Raw genomic sequence first — 20,359 nt, forward strand, 5'->3', positions numbered from 1 at the left:
AAAGTAGGGTGGTGCTGTAGCTTAAAGAACAGGCCAGGTCTTTTTGGAAGAGAGTTAGGCCTGAGACTTGAGACCTGGAACTGTTGAGGTGTACTGCTGCAAGTGTTTGTTATCCCTTCTGTGTCTCCTTCACCATTGCCAAAGAACCCTGATGGAGTCCTGTGGGCTGGCATCAGATTGAGTGTGACGAGACCAGGCTGGTGGCGGCAGCACAGAGAGCAGCCAATTTTCAAAAGAAGGAAAGAAAGAAAAAGGCTGGAGTGATAGGAAGATATATATATATATATATAAATGATGACTACTTGAATTAAGTAAATATAAAATATAACTTAAAATTACATGTAAATCACCTGATAGTGGAAGGAAATTAAATGCATCCTTTGGTATAGAAATGATGCTATTTACATTGAAGACATTAACTAAGCTTTGAGTTTATTTTCCAGTGTTTGAGATAAATTGCTTTTACTTATATATTTCCCTATAGTCCCAGAATGGAGAAGTATGTTTGTGTTTCAGAGCAACTTTTCTAAACATTGATCAAGCCCCTACTTTTGTCTTTATTGACAAAGTTCTTTTTTTTCTGCTTTCTCAAGCTATAATAGTGAGAGAGGAAAAGTTATTATAAAAGATCATATACTATATACCTACTTTAAAATTTTCAGAATATTTAACATATATAAGTAAGATTTAAAAACAATTAGTGACAGATTAAATTTTGTTTCCAAAATTCCAGTGAAATTACATGGATTAAAAAGTAAAAAGGTTATTAACCCACAAGGACAAAGCAAATAGCAGAGAGGACAGCAGTTAAATCTGGCAACTTATAAGTCAGTAAACTGACTTAGCAGACAGGAGAAAATATAATTTTAAGCTACAAACTTGGAAAGCTGAGAAGCAACCTGGTTTATAATGCAGAGTCCCTGAAGGGCTCAGAAATTGGTGGCAAAAGATAACAAATTGGGGTTGAAGATGAGACTAAAAACAGAAGAATTGCTTAAAGTCTGTTTAAGAAACAATTAAGACACCAGATCTCCTTCCATGGTATTTTCTTCAGACAGTCCTGTACTTTAGGGTGGGAGTTTGGAGAGGGCAAAATAGAATCTCTAGGCTGGGAAACAAGAGGCATAGATGTGTGTGTGTGTGATGTTGGGGAATTAAGATAAGCATATTTGCATTTTGATACCTCGAGTCTTCTTCCCTGACCTGGATTCCCTGGCAGTTAGACTCAAGTGCCCTCCAGGTAAGAGATGGGAAAAGCCCGTGTTCAGGAAGTGTGATCTCCCCAAAGCAGTGGTCCCACCAAACCACTCAAATTGAACCCACAGTCAGTAGGCCCACCATGTATGTGGAGGTCCCAGTGCCCTTTCCACAGAAGCAGAGCGCCAAGGATCGCGAGACATTAGAAGAAAACCTCTAATGTAGAATATAAAGATGAAGCCAAACCCAAAAAAGGAAACTTGGAGGTTATGCAAGACCAGTAAAAACTTTACAAGTTAAAAAAAAAAACCATTTGTTATTATCCTGAGGTATATGAGACAGTGAATCCTTGAAACAAAAATCGGATGACATAAAAAAGAACTCTTGAAAAGTTTAATTTAGAAAGCACCCATTCTAGGAGGTCTAACACCTGAATGCTAAGGGTTTTAGGAAGAAAATGGAGGAAGGAAATCATCAAAAATGGATCAAAAGTGATGAGTTTTCTGACTGAAAGGACTTAGTAAAATCAGCATAGTATATAAAAATAACCTAAACCTAGGCACATTGCCATGAGATTTCAAAACACTAGGAACAAAGAGATGTTTCTACAAACTTCCAAAGAGCTGGGTTAGAGGAGTGGGGGAAGGGCAGCATACAAAGCCTCAAGAATCATGGCACCAAATTTCTCAGTAGCAAAGTTGAAAACTAGAAGACAGTGGAGCATTGTCTTTCCAGTTGTGAGTTATTTCCAAACTTGGAATTTTCTACAAACTCAAACTTGATGGAGGAGTGGAGATATGCAGATATGCAAGGCCTGCCTTTTTTGGAAACTACTGGAGGATGTGCTCCCACTGTAATAAGATTGTAAATCAAAAGAAGATAATGTAGGATCTAAAAAACAGAGGGTCTACCATGAGAGAAGAGATCCCTGGGAGGCTGGTGAAGGAAGATCCAGAGATGACCTGTCAAGGTTGGAGCAGGTTAGGAAGCTCGGGATGATTTGAAGACAATAAAACTGATACAATTATGTAATATACTTGCAGGCATTTAGAACAAAAGTTTGAGGTTGAATTAATGGTAAATACATAGAACACCCAGCAAAGGAAAAGAGATAATTATTAACTGTAGCAAAACAAATATGCAGAAAAGAAAAAGTAATCATAGTATGTGATTCTGTTCTGTAAGTAGTAGTTAATGTAGTCATAATTAAAATGTTAAATTTCTGTCTAATCAGAATGAAGTTATTTGGGAGGGTGGTGGGAGTAGGAAGTAGATGGGGTAGGAGATAAGCAGGGGGATGTGTGTGAAAGAGCTATGTCAGTGGAGAATGCCTACAACTTTAAATGCAAGAAAAGGCAGTGTAGGAATATTATTTGGAAGTCCATACTGAAAACCAGCTGACCATTCTAAATGCCTCTAGGTAAAAGGAAATAGAAAATGAGGGCAGGGTTTCATACTGGGCAGCAGTTTAAAAACTGCTTTTTTCTGTATAGTACAAGTCATAGAAATAATTGGCTGTTTAAGCTATATTTTTAAAATTAAATTTCAAAAATAAGTTTAAATTTTAAAATGTAGTGCAACTAAACTATACACAACAGCATGGATTAATCTTTTTTTTTAATAAAACGGAAGAAAATGCAAGAGAAATTATGTGCGGCCTACAAAGCCTATAAAGTATCTACACTCTGGCCTGTTACAGAATAAATTTGCCAACCCTCTTCCTAGAACACAAGAAAAATGCCTACTGTCCTGAGAGAAGCCATGAAAATTCTCCCTAGAGGCAACACAAGTTTAAAAACAAAAACCCAGCTTCTGAAAATGGTTAAAGTACTATGTTTTTAAAATTATACTTTTGATAAGGAGCTTAGACCTGTAAAAAGGAGTTTCTTCAGCATGATTAAGCTTGATTTTTCCTATCTCTTGCAGGTTGTAGGTGGCCTAGATATCCACAAAAAGATGGTGGTAGATGTGTGACTCTTTTTCAAAGAGTGTACCACCCAACACTTTTGCTTTCTTCTCCATCTCTGAAGATCTGCTCAAGACGTCCAGCAATGCTCTCTGTGTATTTAAATGGAAGTATTTTTCTCTGTGAAGCCACATTTTCCAACATGAGCCTCATGAAGCCAACTGTTATTGAACTCTTTATTCTCTCAATAACTCAGTGTAGCACTTTAAAGTCTGAAGGACAGCAACATGACAAGAGCATATCAATGGTGAAGAAAGGGAAGGGGTTGGCTTTTTAATTTATTTTTCTTCATCTTTTATAACAAGAAAGTATCTATATATACATATGTAAATATTTATATATAGATATATGTAGCTTTTTATGTGTGTAGTAGGTTGGCTTTAATTTAATATACTTGATTCCAAAACAAAATGATAGAGTACAAAAGTGCCAAGCAGAACATCAGACATCCTTACTTTTATTTCACACAGTTTTATATAGAGAAGATTGTACAATGTGAGCAGGGTGTTAGGCCAGCTGTTTTCCTTTTGCTGTGCTTTCTCCTTTGAGAGATTGACAAAGCATTTGTTAACCTCCTATTATTTTCCCTTAATTACATTTTTGTAACAAAGAAGTTTGTAACTTTATTTATACCTGTGAATATATTTCCAGGGACTAGTCTCAATGTTGAGCAGCTTTGACTACATCTCTGCCTGAGGAGAAAGTACAGTGCAGTGCTCCTGCTGAGAGCTTGTTCTTCACAGTAACTGCACGAAGCCCGTGGCTGCCTCTTTCTGTTACTTCAGAGCTAGAGCCATTGCATTTATTAACGTCCCTGAGTAGATGTAAATTACCAGTTGTGGTTTTACACATAAAGGCCAGAAGCAATCAAGGCAGACATGGTTTATCTTAGAGTACTGAAGAGCACCTGAAATAATCATGAACTGCTTAGAATGTTTGATTCATTACATGGGTAAATAAATTTGTCATGAAACTTACGTTTGAAACATAAATTTCCCTTGTTTCAAAAGACTGGCAGCTGATCTAAAAAAACTGGTGATACTTAATGTGCACGTATCTGAAAACCCACATATGTGATTTAAATGGGATAAATGTTAATCTGTATGCCACAGAAGAACAACATTTTATCTGAACTTAATCACAAGGCATAGAGAGTGCATGATGGTTTTCTTTTTGATTTGCCCATATTTGTAATGGATGATAACAATATTTGTGTGATTTAAAAGTAGTGTATCACGTTCCGTCATTTGATATTATCCCTTCCCTTTTCTGCAAGGTACTGTTGGCTGGAAGAAAACATTTTGGTTAGCTTTCTAGGACAGTAGTCTTTCCCTATATGGTTTTTCTGTAAAAACTGGTTTTATAATCATAGAAAAGAGCAGGTTGAATCAAGGTGAATGAATCTTAAATTGGGCACACCTGCCTGCCATGGCTGTTCCTTCAGCTGAGTGCTGCACATCAGGGGCTCTGTCTGTAAGAGAAAAATCCCGGTGCTTGGTGTCCTTGCATGACATGGAGTTTTGCATGTAGATCAATTTAAAATGTACCTCTTGTTTACATAATTTGCATAATTTAAAAAGATAATGTTGCCAAACTTTGGAAATGTTAATGTTCAAACTGAAAATCTCCACTACATGTAACTTTCTTCCTCTGGATCAGTACGTGGTTTATAATCCCAGCCAGTGGTTTGATCTGTTCCAGTGTCAACTGCCATGTGCTCTGCTTCAAGGGGAAACTAGTCTTTTGTGAATTTTTTGTACATAAGTATTTGTTACAAATATTTTAGCAAATGCTTTCTATTTCTCTTGCTTGTGCATATCTTGGCTGGCGTTACAGAAAAATAGTGCAAACATCATTTCCTTACTGGGGAGTAAAGGTTTTTCTTTTTTTTAGAGTGGGTGGGGGAGGGGTGGTTTATGTTGAATGTTTAGTTTTTCTTCTGCATGAAACATCTTGTGGGATCTTTAGAAAACTTCATACTGTATGAATAAGAAAATAAACTATTTGAAACTTGCTTGAGTATATTCACAGTGGTCTTTGTTGGATTTCCATAGCCATTAGGTAGTCTTTTTTTTCATTCTTTTGGATTTTTAAAAAACTCTGATAAATTGACATTGGATATTTGACCTGTAAACCATAAGTAAAAATATGCTTTATTGCTGGGTAAATACCCAAGTAATTAAAATGACCTATAAAGCCCCATCGCCTTTTTTTTTTTAACTACTCATCCTTCTACTTCCACTGTCTTGGCCTCCTGGAACCTTGGGCTGGCTTCTGCTGTGGCCATCTGCACTGTCTCTTCCCCAGCCACATGTCCACAGCTGTGCTCCTAGTCTTTGTTCAGTTATGCCCTGGCTCATCAGGAACTTGCCTGGCCACATTTAAACCTTGTAACACACCTGGGTCTCCTTTACTGTTTTTTTCCCCATAGCACTTAACCTCTTCTGGCATAATTTACTTACGTATTTTATGTATTTGTCTTCCCTGGTTATTGAAATAGTTAATGAAAGCTCCCCAAGGGCAGTGATTTCCATCTCTGTTCAATGATCGTCTCAATTGTCTTAAGTTCTACCTAGTTTTAGTGTTTGCTCAGTACTTAAAAATGAATTAGGTAATATGAAACACCCTATTTGTATAGGTGATTTTATAATAAAAGTCCATTCTGAACTTTGTCACATTTCATGAAAGATAAAAATTAGTATTTGATGAACTTAATTCAGCAACTGTAGAGTTCCTACTACATGCCTAGCACTATATAATAATCTCTTGAGATACTTGTTACGGGCAAGTGGACATACCTGGCTTAAATGAGTTACAGGCTGTTGAGGATGTGTTATTTTTGCCCACTCTACCCATACTGTCAAGTAAGCACTAGTTAAGAGATACTGTCTGTGCACTGGATTCTGCAGGTCCTTAGACTTTCCTAGAAGTACGTATTAATTAGTTAAGCCTAAACCAACTGATGCATTTAAATATCAGGTTTCCCATTCTTTACCTAGTTCTAGTAGTCTTAAAGGTAGAAAAGATGACTCAATAGATTGAAACAGCAACCCTCAGAATGGGAGATTATTTGTAAATCATATTTAATAAGAAATCGGTACCCAGATTATATGAAGAACTACAACATAAAAAAACCTGATTAAAAAATGGGCAAAGGACTTGTACATTTCTCAAAGATAGACAAATGGCCAATAGCACATGAAAAGATGCTCAACATCATGAGTCATGGAAATGCAGATCTAAATCATAGGCTACCACTTTATACCCATCAGCATTGCTATTAACAAAGGGGAAAAGGACATGGTGGAGATGTGGAGAAAATGGAATGCTAGTGCATTACTGGTGGGTATGATATGTAAAATGGTGTAGTAACTGGGAAATGGTATGATTCCTCAAAAAACTAAACATAGTATTACTGGATTATCCAGCATTTCTTTCTCTGGGTTTTTAACCAGGGACTCAGATTCTGTACACCAATGTTCACAGAACCATTATTCACAATAGCCAAAATGTAGAAGCAACCAAATGTCCAAGACAAATGGAATGGATAATCAAATTCTGCTATATACACACCACAGAGTAAGTCATTAAAGTAAGTTTTGACACATGCTGTAATGTAGAGAAACTAAGGTATATGCTAAGTAAAATTAGCCAGTCACAAAAGAACAATTGGATGATTCTACTTAAGTGAGTTTCTGGAGCTGTCCAATTCAGACAGCCAAAGTTGAATGGGAGGTTGCCAAGGTGGGGAGAGGGCTACTGTTTATTGGGTACAGTTTCAGTTGATGAAGATTAAAAACTCTAGAGTTGGGTGGCAGTGATGGTTGCATAACAATGTGAATGTACCTAATAGCACTGTATACTTCAAAACAGTTAAAATGGTAACTAATGTGCATTTTGCCACAATTTAAGAGTAAAGTTTGTAAAAAAAATCTATCTGGATAGTTTCCAGCACTTGGTGACAAAGAAAAGAAACGGTGTTCAGGCTCATTATGTCTTGAAACAGTCCTTAGTCTTAGAAACTAGCACATTTTCAAAAATCTCTTGTTTTATTAGCTAACACAAGTTAAAAGTCTATTGCTACTTTAACCTTTCACTTCTCAGGCATCATAAAATCTACTGACTAATGAGATTGTATTGGTGAGCCCCTGCTCTCTCAAACCTGAAGATCACTGGTTTCTTTAACAAAGTAAGTATTAATGTTTGCACATTACAAGCATTTTTCAAGTTGTAGAATAGTTATTAGTATATATTTTCAGTAATCTAACATTAAGCATGCTGTCTCAGGCTTAACACAGCTCTGATAGGAAAACTGATCTATCCCAGATGCTCAGTGAAATTGAGCTTGCTTCTGTACAATTCTAGTTCTAGGTAGCATGAGAGTTGGAGCGCACATCTTGTGGAATGACTTAAGAAGAAACACTAAAGTCTCCTTTACCAGTCACTGAGTATATCTAAGAAAATAAGTGAAGGACCAATACACTGGAAACTACAGGACACTCATGAGAAAAATAAAAGAAGATACTAATAAATGGAAACACATCCATGCTCATAGGAAGAATTAATACTGTCAAAATAGCCATCCTGCCTATTTGAAATCTACAGATTCAATGTAATCCCTATCAAAATACCAACAGAATTCTTCAATGAACTAGAACAAATAGTTCTAAAATTCATATGGAACCACAAAAGACCCCGAATAGCCAAAGCAATCCTGAGAAGGAAGAATAAAGCTGGGGGGATTATGCTCCCCAACTTAAAGCTCTACTACAAAGACACAGTGATCAAGACAATTTGGTACTGGCACAAGAACAGAGCCACAGACCAATGGAACAGACTAAGCCCAGATATAAACCCAAGCATATATGGTCAATTAATATACAATAAAGGAGCCATGGACATACAATGGGGAAATGACAGCCTCTTCAACAACTAGTGTTGGCAAAACGACAGCTACATGTAAGGGAATGAAACTGGATTGTCTATCCCCATATACAAAAGTAAACTCAAAATGGATCAAAGACCTGAATCTAAGTCATGAAACCATAAAACTCTTAGAAGATAACATAGGCAAAACTCTCCTGAATATAAACATGACATCTTTTTTCTGAATGCAGCTCCTCAAGCAAGGGAAACAAAAGCAAAAATGAACACATGGGACTACATCAAACTAAAAAGCTTCTGTATAGCAAAGGACACCATCAACAGAACAAAAAGGCATCCTACAGTATGGGAGAATATGTTTGTAAATGACATATCTGATAAGGGGTTGAAACCCAAAATATATAAAGAGCTCACACACCTCAACATCCAAAAAGCAAATAACCCAATTAAATGGGTGGAGGATATGAACAGTCAGTTCTCCAAAGAAGAAATTCAGATGGCCAACAGGTACATGAAAAGATGCTCCACATCACTAATCATCAGGGAAATGCAAATCAAAACCACAATGAGATAACACCTCACACCACTTAGGATGGCCAGTTTCAAAAAGACTTAAGAACAACAAATGCTGGCAAGGATGTGGAGAAAGGGGAACCCTCCTACACTGCTGGTGGGAATGTAAGTTAGTTCAACCATTGTGGAAAGCAATATGGAGGTTCCTCAAAAAACTAAAAATAGTAATACCATTTGACCCAGGAATTCCACTCCTAGGAATTTACACAAAGAATATAATTTCTCAGATTCAAAAAGACATATGCACCCCTATGTTTACTGCAGCACTATTTACAATAACTAAGATAGGGAAGCAACCTAAGTGTCCATCAGTAGATGAATGGATAAAGAAGATGTGGTACATACACACAATGGAATATTATTCAGCCATAAGAAAGAAAGAAATCCTACCATTTGCAACAAGATGGATGGAGTTGGAGGATATTATGCTCAGTGAAATAAGCCAGGTGGAGAAATAAAAGTACCAAATGATTTCCCTCATTTATGTAGTATAACAACAAAGCAAAACTGAAGGAACAAAACAGCAACAGACTTACAGACTCCCAAGAAGGGACTAGTGGTTACCAAAGGAGAGGGGTGGGGGAGGGTGGGTGGGGAGGGAGGGAGAAGGTATTGAGGGGTATTATGATTGGCACACATGGTGTGGGGGCAGTCATGGGGAAGACAGTGTAGCACAGAAGGCAAAGAGTGACTCTGGCATCTTACTACACTGATGGGCAGTGACTGTAATGGGGTATGGTGGGGACACGAAAACATGGATGAATGTAGTAACCACATTTCTTTCATGTGAAACCTTCATAAGAGTGTATATCAATACCTTAATAAAAAATAAGTCAAAAAAAATAAAATCCTCCAGGCCCATCCCACAGCCAATGTATTGAAACATAAACTGTTATGTGTCAGAAATTGTACTCGGTACCGAATATCCGAAAATCAGAGGCAGACACTATAATAACTATAGTAAGACAAATAACAGAAACATAGGTAGGCATGACTAAGGTTTGAGATATTAGATGGAGTCCAGGCCTTAGAGAACAGGGCTTTCAGGAAGGGATTTTAACCAGTTTGTTGAGATCAACTACCACTGTGATATGTCAGATTTTTTTTACCTCTGTTCTTCCTTCACTCCCAAGAGTTAAGTTGGGTTCCCTCTTAACATTTTGTCTCCCTTTCAAGCCCCAAGTAGTACTATTACTCCCCAAGGGGGAGAGGTGCCTCATCAGGGAAAGGCCCAAAACTTCCAAGTTGCTAAATCAATGGTTCAGCATTCTAAATTTTAACAACTGCCAGAGAAATATATTTGTTATGTTATATTACTGGTAGTTCTAACTACATAAGAAATTGTGAGCAGGAAGTCAATTCAAATAATACCTAAACATTACTGCATTTAACATAGAAAACCTGTTTTCCCAATCAAAAGTATGCTCTTTCCTTACTAACCCAAAACATTTGTGGTTACCTAGCAGTGGTTTGCTTCAGTCCCAGTGTGTCTGAAAACCTGCTTTAAATGTGGGCCTATTCCCCAGAAAAGTTTACTAAGCACAGTTTTGAATATAACTTCTGGGCAAAGCAAGGGGGTGGGCAAGTACTTCCTGAAGCCTGTGCCAACTGCACACTGTAAATCCCTACCAACTCTTTTTCAAAATGAAACATGTACACAGACATAATACCATCATTCTCTCCAAGTTGCCAAAGGATTAAAGTTACAGGTAGGACATTCCCAGCAACTTCCCACTGAATTCCCACTGTAGTGTGTAAGCATATCCAATCCCATGCAATGTACTGACTAGTTTGGGACAGTGCACGTGTCTCTGATACAAAGGAAACCGAAGCTTAATAAGAATACTTTATCTGGTTCTTAAACTTCCTAATGCTCCCATCATTCAAGTCAAAAAGTTCTGGTCAAACGTTTTAGAGATGTAAAAGAGAATGCAGTATTACAAACAACAGGTTCAATGACATGAGTTCATTTAAAAGAATGCATAAAATCAATCTTTTAAACAGGCAGACACCAGTTAATCTATAAACTGGCAAAACCAGTTTTCTTAGGTGTAAAAATATATTTCACCATTACTACTTAGAAGAAATATATCCAACATTGGTACAGTCTACTTTCATTAAATACTTATTTGAAATATAAAACTCTTTCGTCACATTAACCTTGTGTAGTCTTTTTATTTTCCAAACTACAAAACAGGTACAAAGATTAGCTTTTCGTGATTCACACAGTATATCCCAAACTGTTGCTTACGAACTAATTCTACAATAAGTCACCCACCACTCAGTATTAAGAGTCATAGAGAGGTTCTCTGAGTCTTTTAATTACAACTCATAGAGAAGAAATGTTTATAGACTTATAAAAATCTACAAATCTATAAACTGAAAATCTGTATCATTTAAAATGAAAAAATATATATAATTAATATGTAAGCAAAATAATGGTACTGAATTTTGATATTTAAATATCCTCAAAGCTGTTGAGTTGTGAATACTGTCAAACCTTTCCTTGTGTTTATGCTTCTGGTTGAGAATGGAAGAAGGAACCAATACTTAAAGTGGCTGAAAAATTCTTCCACATGGTTTCTTCTGACCACCTGCAGAGGGTAAGGTCTTTTTCTCTACAGTCCAAAGACAAGATAAATAGTCTCTGATTTAAAATCAGAATCGATCTGTTGCTCTGCTAGCCACGGCTCGAATATTGCCATAAACCTTCGATGGGGGATTTCCTGCAGAGGAAAATGAAAAAAAATTACCTATACAAATATATTCACACATATAATACAAGCCACATGGGAAATGACCTACAGCTCTTAGGAAGAACAGGGACATTTGCCATTAGACCTACCTTAAATCAACAAAGAACCAGAAAGGGAACCACACCCAAATATTCTCCAAAAATATTTAAATCCTAAGCCAAATGCACCAAGCTGTCAAAATATTTTGAAAAGAAACTGAAGTGTCAGACCTGGTCACCATGGAAGAACCTAAAATGTTTTCTGAGCAAGATGCTACCATCCAGTAACCAGAAGTTACTGACTTTGATGCCATGTTTGAACAGGGGACTAAGTGGATCAATTAAATTGATGTTGAGCAGCAGCTCCTTTTTGTTGAACCTGAAACAATGTTGCCTTCTATTCTGGAATGGCTTTTCTGTGTACCTCTCATCAGGGGAAAGCAGCAAAGATTTAAATAATATAACCCAAAAAACCCTCTCTCTGCTGTAGCAGATGGATGAAGCACAAGCAAAAATATTTCTACTTTTTTCTCTGGGCCCACATTTGCCAACCCCCAAGAATTTCTTCTTGCTGTCTTAATATTAATTATCCTTATCCTAAACTGATCTGCAAATGTGGTTTGAGTTCTTCCCTATTCTTTTCTTTCCAGAAAAAACACCAAAGGAATCAACTATTACCTAGGATGAGGTTGCAAATGGCAGTTCTTGCCATCTTAATGTTTTGGAAAGATCCAAGGATGTGAACTTTCCTGCAAGATAGAAAGTGAAACATGTTAGCACCAAAAATCATTTCTTTAACTTAAAGTCCTATAATCCTGGAAAATCATGACAGATACAGAATCCTAAATAAAGGTGGTGGTGATGGTTGCACAATTCTGTTATACTAAAAACCACTTTAAAAGGGGGAATTTTATGGCATGTGAATTACATCCCAATAAAAAATTATCAGAAAAGACAAAAATTAACAAAACCAAGAAGTTCTTTAAGAGTCTTGCTTAATGATGGCTACCACCCAGTGGGTGCTCTCTGTGTGGTAGGGCTTTATATGTATGTTCTCATTTAATTCTCTCATGCACTTCAATGTTATTCCCATTTTACAGATGAGGAAAGAGTGTTACAAGAAATAAGAAAACCTGTCCACAGGCAGAGCTGGGATTATTAAGCACCCAGAAATGCAAGTAATACTGTACTTATTTAAAACATACTAGGATTTCAACTGCAAAGCTTTCTAAAGATTACCTACTTTTCTTCAGACCTCAGTGACAATCATCCAGACCCTTTTAATGGGAATTGCTGGCTGAGTGACTCTAGTCTTAAAGACTGACAATATAGCATTTTGCTTTTTAAGCCCATCTTCCAAAGTGTCAGTACACTGACACCAAAATTAGCAGTGGGAACATCAAGCAGAGGGCTTTCTACCCACAGGCCCAGGCATTTCTGAAATTGGGGTGAAAGTGATGCTAAAAACAAGAGAAATCAGTTAAAGTCTGTTCAAGATGAGCCCAGATTTTCTTCACTCTGCGCAACCATGCAACCACCCCTCTATAACTGTGGCAAAATTATGGGCAGGGGGAGGTTGCTCAGATGTAAAATGCATCTCAGTACACCAAGAGGAGACACGGACAACAAATTGCTTGTTACTGAATTAGGATACTGAAAATTAGGAAAGCAAATTAGAAGGCAAAGGACACGGGGCCAGGGCCAGGCACAGCTGAAGTAGGAGTACCATGTTAAAGGCAGGCAACGTAGACGTACACTGAAAGATGGGGCCTCCTGCTGTCTTCTGTTACCAAAAGTCATGCTGCAAAAAGACTGGAGAATACTCCTCTGGGGAACCTAAGCTGCTCAAAGAGAAAGACTACACATACTGACATCAGGGTTCGCCAAAGAAATAGCCTGGCAGTCACCCTAAGTGAAGCCTACAGTCAATCAGCCACCCCCACCCATGCAGCCCTGAGGTTGAGGTTTCTCTTCTGCTCTTGACGTCCCTGCTCTTATGTATGGCACAAGCACTGAGATTCAACAGCATCTGAGGAAAGTGTCTAATACCAAAGAATAGAAGCTATAACCAGCAAGATGAAGAGAGCATTACAGAAATGGCAGGAGAGAAGAAAGGCAGCAAAAATACAACTGCTAAACCAATTAGAAAAGCTAATTCATGCATCTATGAATCAAATACAGGATGTTAAGAAAACGAAATAGAAGGATTAGAAGATACAGTTACAGAAAGGAGTTCCAGATAGGATGGGGAAAAAGGAGAATCAGAGAAGTAATTCAACGCTTCTAAACTGCAGAAAATGCCTACCTTCTTTGAACAGGCCCAGTGAGATGAAGAGAAATGGATTCACACCAACACACACCACTATGCAATTTCAGAACACAGGAGACAAAGAAGATAGTACAACTGCAGACAGGAACCAGAAGAATCAGGAAATCAAAATGGCTTTGACTTCTCAACAGCAACACTAGCAGGAAACATAGAGGTGCCTTCCAAATTTTGAATGCAAACAACTTGTAACAGAATTGCATATCCAACCAGGAAAGAAGACATCTTCAGAACCAGGTGGTCTCAAAACACGCACTTTCTATGCTAAGCTAGCTCCTGGACAACATACACCTCTAAGTCAAGGGCTACTCAGAAAGGTGGGTGAAATGCATGAAGAGGGTCAAAAGGCACAAACTCCCAGTTGTCCAGTTGTAAAATAAATACATTCCGAGGATGTAATGTACAGCATGGTGACTGACTAGTTTACAATACTGTATTGCACATTAGAAAGTTAAGAGGGATCTTAAAAATGCTCATCACAAGAAAAACACATCTGTAACAGTGTGTAGTGACAGATGTTATCTAGACTTACTGTGGGGATCATTTCACAATATATACAAATACTGAATCCAAAAAGACAAACCAAACAAAAAACCAAGAGGTACTCAGGAAAAAAAAAATGGAGAACCAAGGAATTCAGACAAGAAAGGGCCAACAGGGAGGACAGAACCAGCATGACAGCTGCGCACCAGGCAGGGAAGGCAGCAGTACTTCTGGAACTGGAGGCCTTGGGGCATTTCATAGTGTCGGATGCATCTCAGTACACCAAGAGGAGACGTGGACAACAAAATGCTTGTTACTGAATTAGGATACTGAAAATTTGAAAAGCACAGACACTTAAGAATTATTTCTTCAAGTGAAAATAAAGTTGCAAAGGACAGTGCATCAACTGGCTTAGCTGTTAATGTACTGAGCCTTGAATCTGTACTGAGGCAACAGTGAATACTGGTCTAAGAAAAACACATGTACAGGGAGGAGAAAGAGGAGTAAGTAAATTAGATTGCTAGAAAGACCGAGTGTGTGGAGTGAAGGTAGGAAGAGGGGTGAAAGAGAGCTCAATTTTCAGCTTTCTGGGAGATGACAACAGTGAAACTAAAAAAAAATCAGGAAGCTGATTTTAAATAAGATACTTGGAAATACGGAGCTAAGTAATTTTTAAAAATTAAAGGAGCTGGAATTGGTTCTTCTGAGGACAGGGAAACAGAGGAAGACAGCAAAAATTTTTGGCTTTTTAAAATTCAGATGTCCAACTTTGCTAAAAAATTTAAAATTGAGCATGAAAGATGAGGAAATAGACAGCAAGAATACACAGAGCAGGTATAGTTCTGCTACTGAAACAAGCAAAGCAATGGGGAAGGCAGTAGCTGGAAGGGAATGTGGGTCTCAGGAGGGCAGGCCACATTATTTCCCATCTCTTACACTGACTGTCTCTGTAACAAATAGTTTTTAGTTTATCTTGCTCACATTATACTGTGTTTTGCCAGATTAGCAACGCATCAAAAATAACACAGGTGCATCATAGTCCATCTTATCGCTCTATCATAATATAAATTGAAGATGTGAATTTCCAATTAGCATATTTATAGCAAAACTACCAAGACAGTACATTTCTTTAATTTTGAGTACCATGTAATTCAGTTTTAAGAAAAATATAAAAGATACAAAAAGCAATTCAAAAGCAATAGTATTCATAATAGCCCAAACTGCAGCTAACCCAAATGTCCATCAAATGTGAATGGATAAACAAAATGGAATATAATGACCTAGTATTCATCCATAAAAAGGAATTACTGATACAACCAACAAAATGGAGAAACTCAAATATGCTATAAGAGAGACCAAACACCAAAGACTACATACTGTGTATTTCCATTTATATCAGTTCCTAGAAAATGCAAAACCATAGTGGCAAAAAGTAGATCAGTGACTGCAGGCTGTGGAGATGCCCAAGGAGCTCTGAGGTGATGGAACTGGGTGAGAGGCGGGTATGACAGGACAACAGAGCACTGCCCAAAGCTCACTCAACTGCATACTTAAAACAGGTCAGTTTCATTGTATCTAGAGCATACTGCAATAAAGTTGTTTTAAAAAAAATTAGTTCACCTAGTAAATTTTAAACACTTAAAGATATACTTATCAATTATAAATACATATACTTATCAATACAAGCTACCCTTAATTTGATTAGCAAATCATTTTTAGATTTCTAAGTTATCAAAAGTTTTTAAGGCTCTATTTGATATTTTAAAATGTGGCATACATTCCAAAATTTTTGAAATTTCCAGTTCAAAAAGGCTCTTCCCATGAATCCATATTCCCAACTCCAGGCTCAATCCATAAAAGATCAAAATTATAATACACATGTCTTCAAGAGGCCGACTAACAGGGTATTAAGGTTATCCTTAAAGTATAAAATAGAGCCTAAAATTTAGATTCTAAGTAAAGTGAGTCCCTCAGTTTAGAACAAAGATAGTATGATCTCAAAATTATCTCTGGGTTTAGTAGCAGGCAGAACAGCTCCTCTTCTCAGTCAACTGTTTAATTTTCCAACTTCGTGGCATTATATAATCTTTGAGCCATCTGCCAGTAATCCTGACCTGGCAACAGAGCCTTCAACTTCAGACAGGGCTAATCCCAGCTTGACTTCCTGTACCCTTATTTTAAGCCTGTATCATCTTATTTATGTTTGCATATAATTGTTCTCTAGTTTTTCATCCAGTGTGCAATACTCACCTTCCTTTTATGAAAGGCCTTTATATATGTGTGTGTGTATGTCTGTGTATTTTTATTTTTTAGGAAAGCCTCACGATGGCATTTAAACACCTACTCCTTGCTTTCCCCTACTGATTTAAGATTCCCCAGAGATACTATTTAAATCTTTACCTGTTATGTAATTTCTTTTAATAGTGACTATGAACATTTACAACTGAGAAGAAAGCTACAGTTTCTAAGATTTTCTCAACCTAATCTGTTTTCAAAGTAACTTTCCTGCAAGCCATATACTGACAAACATTTTGTGACAATTTATGGATGAAATACAGTCTTTGTGACTTTCTGAAACCAGCAAAATACCAAATATAAATTATGACAATAACTTTCTCAAGATCAGATACTCACACATCAGCCAAAACTATTCGTGTCCGTGTCACATTCTCTATGGTAAATTTGGTTTTTCCTCCTTTGCCAGCTATTCTTCCTATTGCCCTTGACAGGTGGTCTCCCTTTAGGGGCTTAACTAAATGAGAAAAGCACGAGGTCAGGAGGCAAGCCAATGCACCAGCCACTTGCATGTAAAGCTTAACTGCTAACTAAATTTCCCTACTAAAAGACCTGAAATACACAGTTTTTAAAAACTTGTTACGAATACAGCTCAGCTAACGCTATTAGTAAGCTGAGAGTTACACACCGTACAAGATCAGCAAAACAAAGTACAGTATTTCATAGAAGACTACATATACTCACCATCTGTAATTTCAAAAGACTCCAGGAAGAGGTCATCCAACCTAATGAGAGCAAGGGCATCCTACAATATAAAAAGGAATACTGTGGAGACCATCTGTTTAGATCCCTGAGAGAGTGTTAAGCTAAAAGTCAAACTGTAGAACTGAAAAAACTAAAAAAATTTTTTTAAATGCCCAAATTCATCAACACATTCATATTATTTTTTAAGCCCCCATTTCAGATGTCATGACATCACTCACCTCCACCTGAAACCCAAGAATAAAGGCTTTCACAAAATCAGCGGCTTTTGTCAGGGCACTGACATCCTTGGTTTCTTTACAAGTCTGTTGAAAAAAAAAAAAAAAACAGCACAAATTAAAGTTGGGGATGAAAAAAGAATATTCTAACAAAATACTAGGACTGACCTTTCTGATGATTATAATTTCCTTCACTCACCACATTTCCCCAGTAAAGTCTCTATAACTCAGTTTTTGGTGTGGTAAGTACTGTGTTTAATTTGCAAAACAAAATGTTCCCAGTTCCAGATTTGGGCGGATCCACCCTGTCAAATGAAGGACTTCACTCCATAGCTGCTCTCTCTGTGGCAAACAGGATTCCCCTGGCACAGCCCAATCGCTCACTCTGAAGGACCTCCACTCCTGGTCCATCCCATCAATGCCTAAGCGGGTCCTCTCTTCTTCTCCCTCACTGCAGTCTCCCTGGGAGGCCTGATCTAATTTGCCGACTTCAATCGTCCTTTATATGATGGTGCTTCCCAAGGCAATAACTTCAGTACTAAGAATGGATTAAGACCATGCTCTCAGCTTACTCAACTGTGGAAATAACTACCATTTATAATACGCCTGCCACTGAAAGTGACATACACTGCAAAGGGGCTTTACACACGAAAGCTCTTACCTTCATGTCAACCCTGAACGTTAAGAGATATAGATACTTTTATGATTGAGGAAACTGAAGTACTAAAATATGAAAAGGGTATGACTCCAACACACTTCTGACTCCAAAACTGTTATTTCCATTCTCCCATACGGTTTCACAATCTAGTTGAGGAAACCACAAAACTACACACAGCTGTATAAAGGCACATTTAAAACTAGATCTAGTTCCAATCCCATTTGTGACCTTGGGCAATTCTCACAGATACCCTAGGCCTTAAGTTTTCTCATCTGTAAAATAAGGTCAGAGTTGGAGGTCCTGAAATGTCCCTACTAGCATGGAATTCACTTATTAGCTTGATGATGTTGGCCTTCAGTTCCCTCACATCTGTAAGATAGGGATACCTCATTGGATTGTCCTACAGACCAAGAAGATGTAGTGCATGCCAAAGCACCATTATGTATGTGTCCAGCATACAGCAGTATCAACGTATGTTAGTGGAATCCAAATTGGTAATGCTGCAATACCGCTCAAAATGCTGATAAGACTGCCCAACAAAATAAAAGTTTAAGTACTTAAGAAAAGACTGAAAAGTGGAAAAATCATAAAGGGGAAAGAACTTGAGCCGGACCCTGAAAGATGACTGGAATTGAGGTAGAAAGCGAAAGAGAGTAGGGAAGGGAGGGTCTTCAAGAGAGAGAAAAGCCATCAATAGGTTTGAATATAAAAGCCTTCAAAGAGATGGTGAGATGAACCCGGGACTGAGACTCCTACTTGAAATCAGGCTAAGTACGGTCAAGAACTTTCACCCTTCAGAGACACTGAAGAAACCAGGATGTCATAAAAAAAGCAGTGTGGTCTAGAAATTAATCTGGATGGAGTAGTGAAATGAGATTTAAAGCAATAAAGAGAAACCTATAAGGAAACAAGAAGTTTTGGCATGAAACCATAAAAACCTGAATCAAAGTGGCGACGGGAGCAAAGCAGGATTCTGTCAAATTTTATATGTTAAAATTTACCGACTATTTACATTAGTGCTTTTATTCCAATATTCTAGCACATCAACAGAGGTGAGTCTATACCAGTTATGGTAATAGTGTAAGATTCTTCAAAAAGGAAGATATAATTAACTTTGGCCATTGATTCTAATATGAAACTGGCACCCAGAAAAAGAAGCCCAAAGTCAATTAATCTTAATTGTCTAACTCTTGGACTGACACCCTGGGATAAATGGACATACACCCTGGGATGAATGGACATACCATACACAATCTATATTTTTTCTCAAAATAATACTTTGTTTTTTCAAAAAAACACCATTGAAATATATAGTGCAACAAGTTCTTCTGTTGCTTAGTTACTTCTGTTTATAACCTCTTTATTCAGCCTTTTCTCATTTCAACATAGAACATTGTAAAATATACGCACAGGCAGAGCCAATACTTTAGTATGATCTCAGGCCTAATTTATGAATTCAACTAACATTCGTGAATTTATGAATTCAACTAATAAATATAATCAGATTTTGAAGGAATTCGAGAGGTTCAAACTCCATCTGAAAATAAGTCCCATTAAGCAGTCTATTCATGCCTTTTCATCCCTGTAGGAGAAACTTTAGTGTATTTGGAAAGGGTTGACATTCTCCTTACCCTGATTTCTACATTCCTCGATTTCAAGTTAAAGCGTATCTGAAGTCTCAAATGTTCTACAACAGGAGTAAATATCTTCATCCAGTTCTCTTTTAATGGCGTGTATCTGTTAGCTGGGACTGGAATTTTCCTTGTTTCTCCTTTCCCACCCTACAATAAAAGCACACACAACTCAGGAGACGTTCGAGGGATGGCGGCGCTGTTAAATGACAGCTGGTCCACGAAAAGCCTCGTTTACTGAACGAATTAACCTTCGTTCACGAGAATCACTTTTCTACAACGTTCACTAAATAAGAACCCCCGCAGCTTCAACATCACCCAAAGGCCACCGGCTAGATCTGACTCTGGTCCCTGCCCTGCTCTTGTCCCGTGGTCTCCTCCATTACCAGGAATCCGTCTCCGGAGAGGGGCGGGAAAACGGGCCTCTTCGCGGGCGGGACCCCCTCCGTGTCCATGCTGTCCGCGTCAGCGCCCTCCCCCGCCGCGGACAGCTGCTCAGCCTGCCGCTTCTTCGACCGCCGGCCACCCTTGCCGGTGACTTGGGTGAAGTCATCCTCGGTCCCCGCGCTCTGCGACTCCATGTCTGTTTCCATCCCTAGGAAACTCGAGCTCCAGCGGGCATTTCGGGCTCGAACACGTGCGCTGCGGCAGTGCGCAGGCGCACCTCGCAGGACCCAACGTCCGCCAACCCA

The 20,359-nt window shown here is 38.0% G+C and overlaps 2 protein-coding genes across 3 annotated transcripts in view; one reads left to right on the plus strand and one right to left on the minus strand.

Annotated features, from left to right (window-relative positions):
* PPP3R1 (protein phosphatase 3 regulatory subunit B, alpha) overlaps positions 1 to 5,177 on the plus strand; it is an 83,088-nt gene extending 77,911 nt beyond the window's left edge. The window contains exon 6 of the mRNA XM_037022160.2: positions 3,124 to 5,177. Within this exon, the coding sequence (XP_036878055.1) occupies positions 3,124 to 3,171 (48 nt within the window). The 3' untranslated portion in view covers positions 3,172 to 5,177. The remainder of the gene's footprint in view (positions 1 to 3,123) is intronic.
* A 5,602-nt stretch (positions 5,178 to 10,779) lies between these two features.
* PNO1 (partner of NOB1 homolog) lies at positions 10,780 to 20,343 on the minus strand. Of its 2 annotated transcripts, XM_017654753.3 has the most exons (7): positions 20,054 to 20,339; positions 19,668 to 19,817; positions 17,382 to 17,465; positions 17,143 to 17,203; positions 16,798 to 16,915; positions 12,033 to 12,103; positions 10,780 to 11,346 (listed from the first exon to the last, which is right to left on the minus strand). In XM_017654753.3, the coding sequence occupies exons 1-7, from the start codon at positions 20,258 to 20,260 to the stop codon at positions 11,279 to 11,281; spliced, it is 759 nt and encodes a 252-aa protein (XP_017510242.2). In that variant the 5' UTR covers positions 20,261 to 20,339; the 3' UTR covers positions 10,780 to 11,278. The 2 variants fall into 2 exon arrangements, with proteins under 2 accessions (XP_017510242.2, XP_073068359.1); XM_073212258.1 differs by lacking the exon at positions 19,668 to 19,817 and having other exon boundaries at positions 20,054 to 20,343.
* Between the last annotated feature and the right edge of the window lie 16 nt (positions 20,344 to 20,359).

This window comes from Manis javanica, chromosome 1 (assembly GCF_040802235.1).
Source record: "Manis javanica isolate MJ-LG chromosome 1, MJ_LKY, whole genome shotgun sequence".
Lineage (NCBI taxonomy): Eukaryota > Metazoa > Chordata > Mammalia > Pholidota > Manidae > Manis > Manis javanica.